The sequence below is a fragment of the Erigeron canadensis genome, chromosome 1 (assembly GCF_010389155.1).
Source record: "Erigeron canadensis isolate Cc75 chromosome 1, C_canadensis_v1, whole genome shotgun sequence".
NCBI lineage: Eukaryota > Viridiplantae > Streptophyta > Magnoliopsida > Asterales > Asteraceae > Erigeron > Erigeron canadensis.
In genome coordinates this window covers 60,170,582-60,190,045 of record NC_057761.1, presented here as the reverse complement: position 1 = coordinate 60,190,045, position 19,464 = coordinate 60,170,582, and the positions used below count along the sequence as shown (strand labels likewise).

General features: G+C 31.6%; 1 protein-coding gene across 1 annotated transcript; it reads right to left on the bottom strand.

The window, feature by feature from the left end:
- Positions 1-623: 623 nt before the first annotated feature.
- On the bottom strand, positions 624-5,492 carry LOC122601232 (probable pectate lyase 8). The gene is made up of 7 exons (XM_043773994.1): positions 5,243-5,492; positions 4,811-4,864; positions 3,952-4,023; positions 2,085-2,727; positions 1,894-1,997; positions 1,428-1,566; positions 624-1,346 (listed from the first exon to the last, which is right to left on the bottom strand). The coding sequence occupies exons 1-7, from the start codon at positions 5,341-5,343 to the stop codon at positions 1,125-1,127; spliced, it is 1,335 nt and encodes a 444-aa protein (XP_043629929.1). The 5' UTR covers positions 5,344-5,492; the 3' UTR covers positions 624-1,124.
- Positions 5,493-19,464: the final 13,972 nt, after the last annotated feature.

The following is a 19,464-nucleotide window of genomic DNA, read 5'->3' as shown; positions in this document are numbered from 1 at the left end:
TTATGAACTCAACAATGCAGTGTAAGGGACGGGGTAGAGCCCACACAATAGGATGCAAATTTAACTATTTAAGTGATGCAAATTTAAATTATAAAAATATGTAAAATTTTATATCCGGTTTTGTCGTATTCTATTGTATATCCCCAGCAACTAAACTTGAGAATCAATAATGGGAACAGTATTTGATATTCTTAAAAGCATGAATACAATAAAATAAACTTGATTGTGAAAAAAATGTGCAATTTTTAACCACACCATAACCGCCATTTTCGCCGCCACCAATCACAACCACCACTACCGACACCACCACCCGACGTCACCATCTTCTCCGTATTGGGCGTGCAGGTAACCTAGCTTCTAAGCATATGGTACTTTTGTTGAACGCAATACATCTTGTTTTTCTTTTTACTTTATTATGTATTATCTGGCATGTTTTTCAAGATTTGGATGTTTTTCGTTTGGAGTATTTACAGGAGTTGTAATCGTGCTCATATATTGTTGACAAAGTCAACCTCGAAAATTTTACCACTAACAAGTTGCTTGAATACCCAAACAATCAAACACAGAAGCTAAAACATTGCACCATTAACAAAATAACTCAAAACTAAACACGATCCCATCAATCATCCATAAACAAATAATAGCTTTCCATTCAAGTTGATGGTTCAAGTTACACTTTTGAAATTCACATTACAACTTATATGACTCGAGAAACTAAAATTGCACGAGACTGAAGAAGACGGAAAGAAAAAACATTCCGATCCCATAAGCCAAATAACACTTAAAGAAGAACAATCAGGATTGATCGTTAGATCCTGAGGTCGAGAAAAAGATAGAAAAGGGATGGACAACACTTCACACCTTACTCCTTGAAATCAACAAGGTATCGTTTTTGTTTTCTTTCAACAGAAGCATGGTTGAGGTTGCACAACAAACATAGGGAGATATTAATGGGATAAGTATAACTGACCAAAAGCAATGTGTAAAAAGTTCACTTGCCAGGTGAGGTGATGTAATGGCATATGTGGATTTGAAATCTATACGTATTACTATATTTTATATGCGAAAATGGAAATTGTTGAACGAAAATGACGCTTTACCAAATAGAGTGAGGACTGAGATTGCTAGCACCGACCACCTTTGCGGCAGTTAAGAACTCCAGCACCAGCAGTGATGGTACCAACCAGTGTAGAGGACTTGGCACCCAAACTTGAGGCCCGTGCATAGCTGGCAGCGGCTCCTGCTCCAGATGGGATGAAATAAGCCCCATTAAGAAGTAGGTCACCCTCTGATCTCCAGTTCCATCCATGCCACTGGCTTCCATCTGTGTCCACTCTTTTGGTAACCTAAATATCATAACCATTTTTAATCATCTAAGTGGTAGTTCTAGTTGAATAAAAGGAGCATAATCAAATTTTTATAAGTACCTCTTTTGCAAAAGGATTCACAGGGGCAAGATATCTGTTGCCTTGGCTGTTGATGGTTGGGTTTGCACTTCCACCAATGGCATACATCTCCCAATGGGTGTAGTCATTGTTCACCACATGGAAATACCCATGTCTGCATCTGTATTTTGTTCACCATAATTAATCACTTTTTCTAAAGGTGACAAGATGGCCTGGTTGGCTAAAGAGTCAAAACGGGTCATTCTTGGTATGGGTCGAGCCAGATTGGGTTGTTCCCATGATTGTGCATTTCTTTGCAAATTCTAATTAAGGTGTTAGAATTAGTAACAAAAATAGTTTAATTAACATAGTAGATTGCAAACTATTTAAGATAAACTTTGGGTGACTCTCAAGTCTCAACCCATTTGACGTGTTTGACCCGTTCATAGTAAATGAGTTGAAATTGCCTAGTAACCAATTTCTTTGAACTTAATGTTATATTTGGTACCTTGGCATTCTTTGGATAAGACCTTCTCCAAAGTGATTGTAGGCAATAGTCACCTGCATCAGCTTGTCTCTAAAATAAGTGTCACTATGTCCCAGCAATATCACCTGTGTTAAAATTACAATTATTAGATTTCTGTTGTAGCAATGGTAATTAGTACTGTGTGTTATTTTCATATAACAAGGATAACGCACCTCGTTGTGATGGGTGAAGTAATTGTTAGAAATAGTGATAGCAGTTGAACCCATGACAGCATCCACAAGTCCATCAGCACAATTAGATAGAGAGTTATGATCAACCCATATATGGCTTGACCCGAAAATAGAAATAGCATCCCCATCAGCCATTGTTCTCCAACCATAATGGGAAGGAGAGCTTCTCACCAAGGCATTCCCAGTAGGTTTACAGTCATGGATGTGTAAACCATGGATAATAATATTGGTAACAAACTGGATTGTAAGGCAAGCTCCATTAGCAATATGTACGTTGACCCCACGAGCATCAATGGTCTTGAAACTATTCATGATAAGTTCTTGCTTCAGTTGAATGACCATGTCACGTTTAAAGACAATCCACAATGGCGCTTCTTGAATAACAGCATGGCGTAGGGTGCCAGGCCGCGGGTTAACAGGGTCATCATCTCTGGGGTCAGTGACAACGTAATACCTTCCATCACGGCCTCCAATTGCATTCCGACCGAAGCCAATGCCACAGTCAGCCAACTTCTTGCGATTGCGTCTCCAGTTTGGGTCACAGCGCCAACAGTCATCAATTGGATTACCAGTACCACATGAAAAATATCCGAGTTTTCTCCTCTGTGTGCTGTTTCTCATACTCCTGCTCAACATTAACCTCACCCAATCATTATGGTAAAAAGATATTTATTGCAGTCTTCTTTTTTTTAAAAACTTCTTTGATGTAGTTCATCTGGTATATTACTATGCAATAATGTTTACCCTTTGAATGTGGAGGACCAACTGATGTATGTGCAATAATTCTCAATAATTGTGAAATGTCCACCACAAATCTATATAAACAAAATGAGCTATATATTGCTGTATTTCGTCGGTGTGACATAAATTGTACCTTATATATATAATCACCAACAAGCAAGAGGCACAGCTTCATGACAAGATAGCAAATTATATTAAGATACTTATTAGGAATTCTTTAGCTTTCATAATATTCACAGATATGAAGGGGAAAAAAGAGCCTGGTTTGGTTGATTTTGATTGTACATGACCATACTGACATTCTAATTACCTGAAACTTAACAGACATGGTCACATTTAAGCTTATGACAATACATCAAATAAAAGTAAGTCTGGCAGAGCACCCTTGACTCTCTCAAATAATTATTTATCCCTCATAATTAAGATTAAAACCCCCGACGTTTTTGGTTGATGGTCCACCTCAAATACCGGTTTTTGGGCAATGTAAAAAGCAGAAGTTTGAAGTATGATTCCCTCCCTCCGTAGTAGAGAGGAAATTGGTAGGTATGAGTTTTATTATGTATGTATGTATGTATGTGAAGGCAGGCAAAAAAGGAAAGGATTTGAATGCAAAGCTCGCATGTGGTTAGACATTCCTGTAGACAGCAGGAGCACATGGTGGTAGCTACCTTGAATCCTATCTTGTTTTTTATTCTTTCTTTTCTATATGGCTAAATTTGAATCTTCCTCCTAACAATAATCGACAACCTACCTCCCCCATCTTCTATCTATCTATCTATCTATCAAGTATTCCAATTGTGATCAGTGAAAGCAACTATGCCTCCATCATTAATTGTTATCGGAGGTTTTTCAGCTACTTACTTTGCCCTCCTCTATCGTTGTTCATTATTATAATATGTAATTAACACCCTTAATTATACACATCACTTTCAATTTCAGTGTTTGTGTGTGTATGTGTGTTTATAATGTCACAAGCTGTGTGATATATTGGTGACATATTTAATTCATTTAGTCCCCCATTAATATACAAAAAGTAAAAAATTTAATTCATCAATCTGCTAATTTTAATATAGAAATAGAGGAGAGAGAGAGAAAGAGGGAAATGTACATTTCAACCATGGCAACAACTTCCTCGGGGTCTTGCACTGCATATTCATTCAACTTTTCAATCTCCTTAATTCTGCATCAATCAATCATTTTAATACAAACATATAATTGTGTTACTTACAAATTAGGAAAATATTTAATAAAACATTATGATTGACATAATTATTTTAAATTTATTAATTTGGAATTTATATGACAAGATATTACGGATTTTGAATAATAAATGACTGAAAGTGACACGCATTCCATGAACTACCGACACACCGTAATGTAATGTCAAATGTGTGTGTGTGAGAGAGAGAGAGAGAAAACATCCGTTAGTTTGTTACGATTAAAACCGTTAGAATATTTTTTTTTTTAATGATAGATTTGGGGTAAATGAGAAAACCCGGATAAAAGTCCATATCACCAGCACCGGAAGCTCAAACTTAAATTACTTTCTTTCTATGTATCAACAACAATAACTGATCATCATAAATATAAAATTTATATTCTTTAGAATAACTCTTCTGTGTTAATGTGCCTAAAAAATAATGTAATGTTTTTGTTTTGAAACACATACACACAACACGGATGGAAATCCGAAGAATGCAAATAAGAATAACATTAACCGTTGGATCTAAAACAAACTCAACGTACGGCTGAGATGTTGTTTTTAGCCCCCACCCCAAAAAAAAAAAAAAAAAAATGTTTATTGGTAGCATTGGATGAATTACTGAGGCACATCCGATGGCTCACAAAACAACCAACTAAAATCAACCGTCAAAAATGCTACCAGACTCCGCGTCACGAGTCAAGTACGAGTCGACTCAGTGGTTTTATTTTTTTTTGAGTTTCTTAATTTTGTACTTGAAAATTACCTGGCAGCCATTGATGAGTAATTGGAGCTCTGCAACACTTTCATCTCATTTGTGCTGTAACATTATAAAAATTGTAAGCCCGCTTTCCTTTCTCATTTGTAATACACATTTAAAATATATAAACATACAAAGAAGATATCAAATTTAATTTTCTATTTGTGAATTTAAAGACATTTATTTATTATGTTACAAACAACATACATTGACAAAATTGATATAAATAAAAATACAAATAATATCATTTTATTTTAATTTATAATAACAAATATACAAAAAGGATGTGAGCTTAATTTAAGCTATCACAGATTAAATTAAATGTAGAGGATTACAAAATTTATGTTAGAAAGGAGTAATGCTCATTATTAACATTTAAAAAAAACAAACAAGTAGATATAAAATAGTAGTAGAATAAGCAAAATTGAGATTAGGTACCTGGTGGCAGGGGGGTTGTTTGTGGAAGAAGAAGAAGAAGAAACAGAGATGAGTAAAACCAAACAATAGACAGAGATTAGGACCTGAGCAGCCATTACCATTTGTTTGTTTTATTTCAAAACCACCAAAATGTGTGTGTTTTTTGTGTTTGGGGGGAAATTCTAATTAAGAAAAAGGAGAATGTGTGTTTTGTATTGTGTTATGTTAGGAGGCGGTTTTAGAGAGGAGATATCTCTTCTCTCTATATATAACGAGAGAGTAACGGCCGCATTTATAGGGATTCCATTCCTTCCGTTTCATTTTCTTAACCAAAGTTATTAAAAGAAAAAAACATATTTAGAACGTCCCGTCGTCGTTTGTATACTTACTCAATATTTATATTTTTATATATAGGGGTGGTTATTTTGAAAACCCACAAATAAAAAAAAAAAACTCTAAAACCATTTTGGATCATGTATTCTTTCTTTAGTTCTCTTTCTTCAATTAAATAATAAAATCCATCCAAATCATTCAAAATATTTTATCTCACAAACCGTAAATCGTTATTAGAAACAAAAGGCATGGGTAGTCTTAAAATTCTGTCATCTTTCATTAGAGATCGAATTCGATATACTTTTGACGACTTTTTAATTTTCGTTTTCTTGTTGGTACTTACTCATAACTTACACATGTGTAGGTTGAACAAAATTTATGATTCAGAGCGGGCTTCGCCCTTAAGGATGTTCATAAACCAAAGCTGGTGGGGGTGATAGGTCATTGAGTGTGATAGGTCATAGGGGGCGACCGGTGATAGGTGATCTACCTAACGGGCTCTGCCCTTAGCTGTTATGGCTCCGCCATGGACTGACAGGCTCTGCCCTTGGCCACCATGGCTCCGCCATGGATTGACGGGCTCCACCTTAACCTTCATTGTTATGTACATATACTCATTTACTAATTTACATGTGAAAACAATGATCCTACACATGTGCAACTACACAAGTACAAGAGGAAAAAAAACAAAAATTAAAAATTCGTCAAAAGTATATCAAATTGTATCTCTAATGAAAGAGGACGAAATTTTAAGACTACCCATTTTTTTGTTTCGTCTAACGATTTACGGTTTGTAAGATAAAACATTTTGAATGATTTGGGTGAATTTTATTATTTAATTGAAGAGAGAGAAAGAGAGAAAAAATGTGTGGTACAAAATAGTTCTTGAGTTCTTTTTTATTTGTGGGTTCTTAAATAACTCTTCCTCTATATATCTATAATTCTATATCTATATTTTTATCTTTTAAAGTATCAACCATTTTTTTAAAATCTTAAAAGATGATTTATACTCTTTTATTCATTAATTTAAACATCTTCATCTAATATACTTATAATACCCTTAATGAAATAATTTAGAACGTAAATCTTTCAATCTTTAAAATAACTACACTACCTTTTTTTTCATCAATTATTTTTACATTAACCAGCATTGCCGTCCTAACAACCTGTCACCGCCGTCGTCGCCGCCCGCCGCCGCCGCCGCCGCCACCATGCGCCACTACCACCATTATCGCCGAATTACGCGGGCATATGACTTGTATAATAAGATAGTCATTGAGCTTTAGCTCAATGGTTGAAAGACCATCCCCATTTACAAAAAGTCTTGTGTTCAAGTCTTGGGTAAGACATAGGAATTAAGTCCCTTTATAAGGGTTTGACTTGGTATACCCAGGTTCAAGTCTGAAGGAGCCGGGTTTACCCCTTTTAACCGTCGTGCCTTCATGCGGATTAAGGGTTTTTCCTCCCATCGGATATTTGAAATAGGCATTACTTCGAGAGAGATCTCTAAAACAAACCCGGTTAAGACAACATATGCTAGATCTCTCGTTGTCGAATCGTGAAACGAAATTTTTAGCAAAATTCATCTTTAATAAAATAAATCTACCAATAATTATAAAAGAGCCTTTTAAATTCTAACATGAAAAAGTAATAGCCTTTGGATGGATTAATCTAATGATGATCTAACCATTAATTATTTTGATGATGTCATTACCTAAAAATAACTAAATTATGTTAAACCCTTTAATTAATTCACACTTTAAAAAAAACAAAAATGTTATTATGTACGAAGGTTAGCTTTCAAATTTGGTAAATTAAAAATCGACTATTTAAATTTTCATATCAAACGTTCAAATGTACTCCATATTTTCAGATTATTGTTCTATGAATATGACTTGTTTCCTTCCTATCAATAATTTATTATTCTATGTCTCTATCTTTTCTCTATTCTCTTATAAAGTAAAAAACATTTTAATTTTAGATAATTCTACTTTTGAATTACCAAAATTACTCTTCATATTTTATATTTTACCTTTAATGAGTTAATTTACACTCTAAACATTTATTTTTAAGAATTAACACTTTAAGCCCTTATCTTTTAAAAGTTTTCACTATCACAATTACAACAACCTACACCGCTCGACACCGTCACCACCACCAATAGTACCATTACCGACACCACTAGTTACTAGACCGCCTTTCCCACCACCGTCGCCGTATTGCGCGGGTACCATGCTATTTATGCCCATATCGAAAACTCAAAAGATAGTATTATGAGATAAGATATATAACCAAAAAAACGATAAAACCAATGTGACATAGTAGAATTGAAACAATTAGGGATCTATATCTTTTATTATACTAAAGCACAGTTTCTCTAATAACTTATCGACCAATCACAACTCTCGATTTCTTAATGTTGATTTTTTTTTCTTCCAATTTTGACTTTGATTTACACTTTTTTGTTTTCCATCACAAATTTACACTTTTTACCCAATAGTTTTAATATAATAAATAAATAATAATAGCTTATATATATATCCGATAAAAGAATAGCTAATGTTTATCCAATAAAATAATAGCTAATATATATCCAATAATATGTTCTATCATATATATAAAATTAATTATATAAAAATAAATTAAATTTATTGTAAATATATTAAGATTTTAGTAGTAATTGTACAATTTTAATTTTAATATATATTAAAAGACAGTTGAATTAATGACTTATTAATCAATCATATGGCTCGATTTCATCAAATTGACTCTCGCTGATTTCATTATTTAGTTTTTACATAATTTTATTTAATTAATAAAAAACAAATAACTAAAATAATTATTTTTACAATGTTATTAAAACTGGTTTCTATCTATAAAGTCCGGTTTTCACACACGAACAATTGTACATTGCAGTATCTCGAGTTAAGTCGAGAAGGGGCTTTAAGGTGCTAATATGTGACAAAGATGAGAAAACAAAAAACCTTATAACAAATTTCGTCTATAAATAAGTCTTCAAATGATGAAGGAGAGTATATACTTCCAATATTCTTTTATTACATTAGTTTTCTTTCTATAAGCTTAACATTCTTGGCATTTGAATTGAACACTCGGTATCTACTTATATCTTCAACTTTCACTTTATAAAATTTTATGAGTTACATGTATTAATATCTAATATTAATAATGTCGTAAGTCTCGTGTCCAGTGTTGGACACGAGTTTAAAATCTATATATAATAAAATAATAAAATAAAATAATACGAGTATTAATTACTGTGTTTTAAAACAGTTATAACGTATGTATAACATACGTAGTAATATGCCCAAGCATAAATAATTTATTTTGACCGCCATTGTTAGGTAATTAAAAACATTCCATATTAGCTGAAGTTAAGGTTCATAATACATGCTTTTAAACAAAATTGATTATTTAAGAAACTACATAAATTCGAAGGTTAAAATACTTATTTTGGACCAAATAGATATTATGGCAATTTTTTAAATTTTGATGGTAATCCATTTATTTGGCCGGTTCAGAATTTGCGGATGATTGCAAACACTTTCAACATAATACTGTTAGGAGGTCATCCGCCCAATCCATTGTTGATGATGCAATGTTGAGATGCATAAGATGAGTAACGATGGGTGGTGGTATCGGTAGCAGTGATGCTGATGGCAGCATTAGAATGAGGATATTGCAAGTAATTTAGGGAAGTGTATTTTAGGTGATTTAGGTGATCTTTTACTATTATATAAAACAAACTTGTCTCCTTGACTTTTAAAATTTTTCTACCTATAAAACATTACAACAAATATGTTATTTCTTAATACTCATTTCTTCGCACTTTTTAAAAATTTTAAAAAAATCTATTAATTTGTTCACACTTATAAATGTGTGAAAAAGAACTCACATTTAAAAGTGTGAATAAAGTTAAACGATCAAAAAAATTTCACAATTATATATGTAAAAACAAAAAGTTTACATTTTCAAGTATGTAAAAATATATAATTGTTCACACTTAAAAGTGTGAAAGTAATTTGTGACACCAAATTTCCCCACACAAGAGGAAGTGCGAGGAATTTGAGTGTGACAAATTATCTCTCACACTTTTAAGTGTAAAAATGTTTGACATTTTTTCACACTTTTAAGTGTGAACATTTTGTTTATACATTTATACTTGTGAAAAAAAATATGACTTTATTAATTTTTTTCACACTTCTAAGTGTGAATTTTTTTTATACAAATTTAAATGTGAACAAATTAACATATTTTTTTCACATTATATATATATATGGCTACCATAGCATAGAGAAAAAAATAAAGCTAACTTTTAATCCTAACCATTAAAATTCACAATCCTTTAAATCTTGGCCTTTAAAATTCAAAGTCAAATTTCTAAAATTATAAAAGTTAAAAGATATAAACATGGTAACTTTTCAATTGTATAAACATACTAACTAATTGCTTTAAAAAATTTAAGTACATAGTACACTAAAAAAAAACAAATCATACGACAATGATAAGAGTGTTTATGTATAACAACATACTTTAATTAGTTATTCTTACACTACAGTAGATAAAATTTTTTTTTTTTTTTGAAAGGTGAATTTCTCTTGAATATTTCGTGTCATGATTCGACAGCGAGAGGTCTAGCATACATTGTCTTAACCGTGTCCGCGCTAGAGAGCTCACTCGAAGTAGAAATGCCTATTTTAAATACCCAATGAGGGGAAAATTTAATTAGTTTTGAATTATATATGATGAATAATGTTTGATATTTTCACATTTTTGATCGATTAGTTTCAAATTAATGGAAGTTTTCTATTTTAGTTAATTTGGTAAATGGTAAACTTATAAACTCTCACACCAAATTTATAATTTCTAAGAAAAAAAAATACTATAAGAAAGAATATGATAGATTTTTTTTTGAACGGCGGATGGGAAGGTCGTTCCATCGAGTTGAGTAGTGACATCCAAACGGGCAGTATGTTTAGGGTTCGAAACGCCTTACACCGTTGGTACCCCCAAAGGGAGCCCATTACATGCAAAATTTTGTAATCATAGATTCAAAAATAACTAGATGTTAGAGTTTTTACATAGATTAGAAGTGTGCTCGTGTAATACATGGCATCCAAATATTTTTTAAATGTTATCGTAAGGACATGAAGTTAAAAAGTAAGTGACGGTTTCTGTCTGTTGGCATCCGTGAGGGTTGTGTAACATAGAGAGTTTAAGGTGTATCATACTACAAAGTTGAAAACCTTTGGGTAATAGTCCAGTAGCCACTAGCCACCACTTTACAGGGGGGGTCAAATTTGAGATAATCAAAGGATTATTAAGTGACTGAGAATCATCTGGACACTAGCCTGACTGCAGAATTAGTGGATACCAAATGGTACATCAGATGATTTCCATCCAATTACCTTTTTTTACTACAAAGTTGAATTTTTATTTGTATTGTTTTTACATTACCATTTGTTGTTATATTGACTTTTTAATTACGATAATATATAATATATAAGCACGACCCAGTTATGTTGACATGTTGCACTCTCTGATCTAACTCTAAACATTAAAAGTTTCATGTTCAAAAAGTTCAACTCGTGATCGACCCCGGTTTACAAAGTTGGCCAAGTTATAGGTTAGCGGGTTGATAAGTAAAATAAGTTGATTTTATAGGTTAGCGGGTTGATAAGTAAGATGAGTTGGTTAGTCAAGTATGCTTTTAAGTGGATTGGTTTTGATTAAGTATGTCAAATCAGTTGTTTTTAGGTCAATTTCATAACCCGGTCAACGACCGGGCATTGGTCTAGTTTTTTACAAATGCGAGGTAATAATTGTGTGCAATTTACATTTTTGTTGTAGTAAAGTAAATGCACTGACGAAAATAACTAGAACTATTCAAAAGACTATTAAATACCCCATACACCTTTAATGAAATTAATTTATTATATATATATATATATATATATATTTCTTAATTTTTAAAATAACTATATTACATCTTTTACATAAACAATTCACAGCCACCAGTCGCTACCACCTCTACCCATCGCCGCCTACATCATGCCGCCGGCCACAACAACCATCACTACCGCATCGCGAAACTATTCGTCTAGTATTAGAGTATAATAGTGTAGATATTTTAAAAGATAAAAAAAAATTGTTATATGTAAAAGGGATATTTTGAACATTTAAAAGTCTTAATTTTAAGACATACCAAAAATAAAAAACCCCGAAATATTTTGTAATGTAGGTTAATTATTATTAAGATTTTTTTTATAAAAGTTATACTAGTATTACTTATTACCTAAGATTGACAAACCCGTCTTAGAGCTTCCATATATACCACTGCTATAACACCAACTCTTGTGATGGATGACCTGATGAGATTGGGATGAATGCCTTTTACCTTGTTAACCTAACTACAACCACAACGTGTGCTTTAAGAAAATGAATTAGAAACGAAAAGAGAGACCGGTATATATATTAAAGTACGACCTATGTTAGAAACTACCATTAGCAACACTTTGACAAAACGAATGGTAATAAACACAAACGTATCAACACGTCTACTGATATAGAAAAACTAAAATGATTGTCCACTCAATCAAAATATAATTAATTAACACTCAATCAAATTTTTATGGCTTATGTTTTTTATATTTGGCACCCTAAGGCCCGTCCTTATGAACTTATAGGACGTCTTTCCGGCACCCGACGCGCTTCTAAGTAGAGGTGTTCATTGGTTCGGTTTTCGGTTATTTGGTCTATTTGGTTCGGGTTTTTTGGTTTTTTTTATTTTTATTTTTCAAAACCTAAACCGAACTAAAACCTAATTCGAAATAGAAAAACCAAACCGAAAACCAAATTAGAATTCGGTTCGGTTTCTGTTTAAAACCGAAAAAAACAAATATGAAAAACACAAATTTACCATTTCTTTTTGTCTAAGTTGTGATTAATCAAAATAGGTTCATAATTTCAATTTTCACCAAAGTAGTAAATTTAAACCATATGGATAAACAAATAACATAAGTGAAACAACTAAACTCTTGTTTATCATCATTATTAAAAATTATTCATTAAAATTGAATTTATTTAATTTCATAAAAAAAAGTTAATATGATAAACAAATAGACATATAAAGTAAAAAATACATTAATAATTGTCCATAAAAAAAAAGATACGAATTAAATATTTTTAATAATACATAATAGTAATATAAGTTATTCAGTTTTTACGGTTTAACCAAATTCATTGTCCTTTACCCATAACCAAACCAAAATCCGAATATATAACTCGGTTTCGGTTACAAACCAAACCCAAAACCAAATTCAAAAACAGTTTTTTTTTTTTCGGTTTTTTAAACGGTTCGGTTTACAGTTTAACCGGGTATAAACCACACCGTGAACACCCCTACTTTCAAGGGAGGACGCAATTAGCACGGAGACGTCTTGGGCTGCGTTCTGCTTGTTCCTTCCATCTTTAGACGCGCGGCTTTGATTGGTGGTGGGGTCCAAAGCTACCGTTGGTGAATAAAATAAATATATAAATTTCCAACTTCAATTTTTAAAAATTAACGGCTAGTATGCCTTTTTTTATTTTTTCTTTATTTTCTTTTTCTATTTATACCCCATCCACGTTACCATTTCAAATAAACAACTTCATATCACTTCCAAACCATTTTATCTTTCTCAAACCATTCCCTAAACCATTTTTCACAAACCATTCCATTCCCAATGAGTAGAAGTGTGTGGACTCAATCTGAGGATCTTTGTTTGTCGAGATGTTAGGTGACGAGGAGACCGGACCCTGTTACGGGTAGGTGTGAAACGAGCAATCCCGTCGTCTCCTTTTTGGATGACGTTACTGAAATGTTCAACGCAGAGACCAATGGAGGACCACGAAGCAAGGCTCAACTGCAAGGTCACTGGTCGAAGATGCGGAAGGAATATAAACAGTTTGAGGCAATTTGGACACGGGTGATTGCACAAGGAGGCAACAGAGAGGATGAGCAACATTATGCAACGGCGCATCAGATATATCGGGAGAAGCATGGGAGGAGATTCAGATACGAGTACTGTTTCAGGCAGCTTATCTTTGTTCCTTTTTAGTTGTTCACTTGATCATGAAGTAGACTTTTACTATTTTTAAGTGTGTTTTGTTTGTTTGAAGTGTGTGCTGTCTTTTACTATTGTAATCTTCTTAAGTATTTTAATAAAATCAGTCTACTTTAATAAAAATAAGTTTATTCATAATTTTGATAACATTACAAATGGAAATAAAGAAAAACATACAACATAACATTAAAACAACCTACTTATTTCTTCTAGGCATAAACTGCTTTGGCTTGGTCAATGAACTCATTCAAGGTGATGACCACACAAGCAATTTCTTCCACAGTTTTTTGAATCTTGTCACACTTCCCCTGCAAATAAGTAAAGTATTGACACTCAAGCTCAGTGCAATGCCCCGTTTGTATATACTTGATTTGTTCTTGACACCATTTTTTTTTTCGCTTGAAATTTTAGACCAATTTAAACAAGCGTGTCTTTGCACATTTGGTGGTCGAGGATATCAGCCATGATACTGTCATTCACTTAATCGACAGTCATTCGTTGTTTTCGGTTAGGAGCACTTGATGAAGAAGCCATTGCAGATGTATAAAAGTGTCAGTTTTGAAATGAAATATCTGGTAAGGAGACTGTATTTATAGCTGAAGTCACAGACGCTCCTCCAACGTTCAAAATTCAAAATATTTACATTAACAGTCCCTCAAACGTTTAAACTTCAAAAAATTTACATTTACAGTCCCTCAAACGACCAAAAAAAATTTACATTTACAGTCCCTTAACGATTAGCTACAGTATCACTCTATAAATAGCTACCCAGAACCTTAACCAGTTTCATCACCATTCCACTTGTGTCTAATCTACAAACTTGTTTCATCTGCTAACTCACTCACCAAATGGCCTCATCATCATCATCAAATAAAAATGTTTACCGACCTCGTCTCACCGAAGATGAGATGAAAACACGAATCATGGCCGATATCAAAGAGGACACCCTCCTTCAAAATGAACTCTCTGGGGAACTGCTTTACCTACGGAAGAAGAGACACCCATGCGACCAACACGTTCAGGTAATAGAAGCACCAGGTCGCAGGGTCTCCAAACACGAAGAGACATATTCTTATTTTCTGCAGGATAAGAGCAAAAGGGTGAAGAGGGCGATCGATCATGTTTTTAAGGCTGGTCATACGTTGACCGACCAATGCACTTGGGCAGAATCGTATCACGACAACTGCGGAGAAGGCAAATCAACGTGGGAAGTGAAATGCCCAAAATACGACAAGTGGTGGGCCAATGAAACGGCTTACCGTAGATTAGGAAAAATGTCAATCAAAGATGATGACGATGAAGAGTAACCGTATCATTATTATGTATTTTATGTTTTTTTTTTCCAGTATTGTATTTTTTTTAATTGTATTGTATTTAATTTTAAGTAATGTAATGTGTGTTTAAGTATTAATAAAATGTGTTTTGTTTTTAATTTTGTGTAAAAAAATGAAATAATAAAATATTGAATGAATAGTGAAGAAGTGGGTAGTATAAAGAGGGAGGTGTTATTGGAGAGAGAAACCTGATGAATAGTGGAAGAAGTGAGTAAGAAGTAAGGAATAAGTGTCTTCTATAAGGAGAGGCCTAATACAATGGATGTGGTTTCAGTTAGGACAAAATCCATATATATATATATATATCGATCATGGTAACCCGATAGCTAAAGGTTATTGTCAGTTGGCCCAACCATGCCGAACGAAGTAATTAAAGACCCGTTAGTCCCACGATACACAGAAACTTATTAACCCTTCCAACCAATAGACATCGAATTATTGGTAAAATTCAGTATTTGTTCATACTGAACTTAAATCTCTCCAGGCGCGCTAGACTTCATTCAAAGACTTCGATACAAATCTCTCAATGAAAGAATTATCGGCTCATCATCGCATGTCAATTGGGTTATTATGTGGTACAATTCATATACAATAATTCACGTGCCCTCAGGGGCGGAGCCAGGATTTCGAGTTGACGGGGGCCGAGTAACTAAATATACACTCCTAATTTTTTCACGAATTTGGTTTGTTAATGAAAAAGGGTTAGTGGCACAACTTGTTGCCCGTTTGTGTCTTCTTTTCCTATGTAAAATTATGGGAAAGTTGATTATATAGATAGATAAAAAAAATTAATTTAACTAAGTATTTTAGTTAGAATAACAATAACATCAAATACACCAAATACAATGCAATTTAGAACCATCAGTGTACAGTAAGGTTTAAATGAGATTTTTGAAAACTAAAATAACTAATTAGTAAACCTTATAATAGTCCAGGGGGCTGTCATGAAAGATGATTTAAACATATGGAGTAATATGATAATATCTATTCCCTAGTTATACCTACTCACTTTCATTTCATCTTCCTCACCCGTCTGGCCATCTACACCTGCAAGTAGATCGGCGGAAAAAAAAAATCTATTTCTTTATTTGATTATTAATAGAGAACATGAGGCAGCCAAGAAAACCCAAATTTCTGACTCATGACATCTTTTTCATGTAGAAATCAATCGACATTGGGGGTGACTCTATTGGAATTTCATTACATTTATAAGTGGTGGAGTAATCTTGTAAAGAAAAATATGAGTTGTTGGCGGGGACCAAGCACCCCCTAGCCCCCCTCTTCCTCCGTCTTTGCGTGCCCCCATAACCTGTATCGGCCATCGATCCATGAAATAATCATTTTGAATTAATGAAAGTGCTAACTTACATCCCCAACTTTTACCAGTCTAATAATTGGTTGTATTGACAGATCCCTCACCTAAAAGTCAACATTTAATACAAGTTTAATATGTTTAAAATAAATAAATAAATAAGTCTAACAAAATTGATAAGTAGATAATGTTTATGAGTGCATGTTTAATCGGAGTTGATTAAAGATAACTTGGTCATGTTACCGACATATATTATTGTGTATTTAGCTGTATAAAATATTTGTTAATTTTCATCTTCTAATTTCTAAAAGATAGAATAAGTTTTCCAACTAAAAAAATTTAAAGTTGAGCTCTCATGTATAATTATTACTAGATTATATCCCGCGTAATATGCGGATCGATAAACATATATAACCGAAGTACTTTACTAATGTTTAATGATATCGTATTTTGATAAATTATAAATAAATAAAGGTGTTGAAAAGCAATCATTTTATATTTGCTTACAATATAAATAAATGAGTGTAAGTATATATATAAAAAAAATTGGCACGGTGTAGATAAAAGAAAAAATATAGATTTCAGTGATCCATTCTCCATAAACCTAATTCTCATATATATATATATATATATATATATAACAAAAAACACAATGGTATGTTTGGTTGGACAGAATGGAATAACGACAGAATGAAATGAACATTGTAATAGAATGAGTCATTACCATTCTTTATCATGTTTGGTTGTTATAATTGAATGGAATGGAATTAATAAAAATTACCAAAATATCCTATTTTTATTTATATGTATAAAAAAAGAAAAGAAATCTAGTTTTTTCGACGTATAAAAAACTAATTGCATTTAAAAAAAAATATTAAACGAAATGTATACAACTGATAAAATGACATTCCATTTAAATCATCATATTCAAGTTAGTATAACATTTTTATTCAAAATCTGTGTCATAGATCTTACTTGTTTTAAGCAATGAATTGAACAAACGTGTGTTATATATTAAAAAAACCTGCAGTTAGTTACCTATTATATAGGAGGAAAGTGGGACATATTTGTCTTTTTCATTCAATTCATGAACGGAATGAGAAAAAAAAACAGGAGGAGTGACCAGAATCATTTGAAAGGATTATGATTCAATAAGTAAAGAATCTTTCTTTTCCATGGGCCTAAACAAACAACATTTATATAACTGAATGGAATCATGTTTTCCATTCCAGGCCTTATTCCCACTTAACAAACGTACAGGCTTCAAACTTAATGCATCATTATGAAGATGATGAAAATTTTAAGTCAGTTTTTAAAACATGTAGTTATATTAATAACACTTTTTTGCATCTAAGAGTTTTCATGAATAGAAAAACTAATAATAACCATTAATATATTTAAATTCATATAGTTGTACCATTTTATTAATTTAACAAACATAAATAATAGATGTTGGAAATGGTGATACTGTCATTTTTATAATTTTTATTTCTTGATTATTCTAGATACTATATATATATATATCAGAAATATCTTTTATTTAAATACCGTAAGACATTAACGATGTAAAACAAAATACTTATTAGACTTATAACTATAACCAATATTTATTACGTTATATGATAAAAGCATATATAAAGTCATAATTTGAAATAATATTATAAAAGATAATATAAAGTTTGAGAATTAATTAATCTCATAATTATATTATTAATTTAATTATTTTCTATAATTATAAAATGTAAACAGTTATTTGTTATAGTTATTGATTATATTTGAACTTATTAAATTAAAATTAAATTTAAAAATGTTACAAAAAATATATGACATCAGTATTTTAATCTAACGACTCTAACTAAAACTTGAGTTTTATTCAAAGATTTAAACTTTTCCATTTTTAAAATTAAGGTTTCTCTTATATATATTTTTAGAGATATTATGTTGTTCTAAACATACATTAAAACACATCATATGATAGTTTATTTTGAACATTAATGTCTCTTTCTAAGGTATAGTTGTCTAATGATAGATTTTAACTTAAAAATAAAAGACAAACGGGTAAAAAATTACATTCTTAAATAAGCAATAAATAGAGATTTTAAATACGCGTTCAAATTTAAAAGATGTTATTTTGGCTTTTCATGTTATTCAAAGTACATGTCCAAAAACGTTATTTAGAACATTAACGTGTCTTTTTAATTAAGATATAGTTGCCCAGGGTTTTTTAAGCCTTTTGATTATTATTTTTTTTAAAGTTCTCTTATCAAAATCTTTTTATATAACTAAGAGAGAATAGTTTTTTTCCTAAGTAACACTCCTCTTTTCGTGCCAACTAAACTTTTTGCTTATGTGGCATTTTTTGATAATTTTAATGTATTCTTTAGATATATATTGACATTTAAATATATATTTTTTAGTGTTTATGTGGCACTTCATTTACCACATCATCATTTGTCTACATGGACATTTGTTTTTTTAATCAATTTTAAATAGCAAATAAAAAAGCCATATACAAGATTAGAACTCATGACCTTTAACTTTTAATATTATGTACATACTACTTGATCTAACTTAATATTTGTTTATTTTTTTGCAAACTACGATAGATATTTAGTGAATATTAAAAGTAATTAAAAGACATTGATAATATAATTGTCTATCTTTGTAACTTATCACTTTCTATTTTGCTTTAGTATTTAATTATTTTTTGTACGTGAAATATAATTTACTTTAATAAATATAAAGATTATATTGATAATTTTATCTAATATTTTACTATCCGATTATATTATTAGTGTTAAATTAGATATTTACTTTATCAATTTTACATATAATTATAATCAACTTAATGTAATGTGTATATTATCATGCATCGCATGGGTATAATCTAGTATATGAATATAATAAAATAGTTTGTGTCTAAACCAAAAGCAAATTAATTTATTTTCTGAAAATATTTATTTATTATTGAGGAGACGAACAAACAAATAAGTAAAACATGTGTCAGCTTTATATAGTCGGAAAGTAAGACCCCCGTCACATAATACTATGTTAGCATTCATTAAAAAAAAAAAAAAAAAAAAACTGAAGTGAGGTTACCTTCTAAAATGGGACAACTGCCGTCTTTTAGACCCCTATAAG

Coding starts and splice junctions, on each gene's coding strand:
- LOC122601232 (XM_043773994.1), bottom strand. CDS start 5,343: ATGGTAATGGCTGCTCAGGTCCTAATCTCTGTCTATTGTTTGGTTTTA. Junction 4,024..4,810: donor TACTCATCAATGGCTGCCAG/GTAATTTTCAAG, acceptor TGATTGATGCAG/AATTAAGGAGATTGAAAAGT. Junction 1,998..2,084: donor ACTTCACCCATCACAACGAG/GTGCGTTATCCT, acceptor ATTTTAACACAG/GTGATATTGCTGGGACATAG.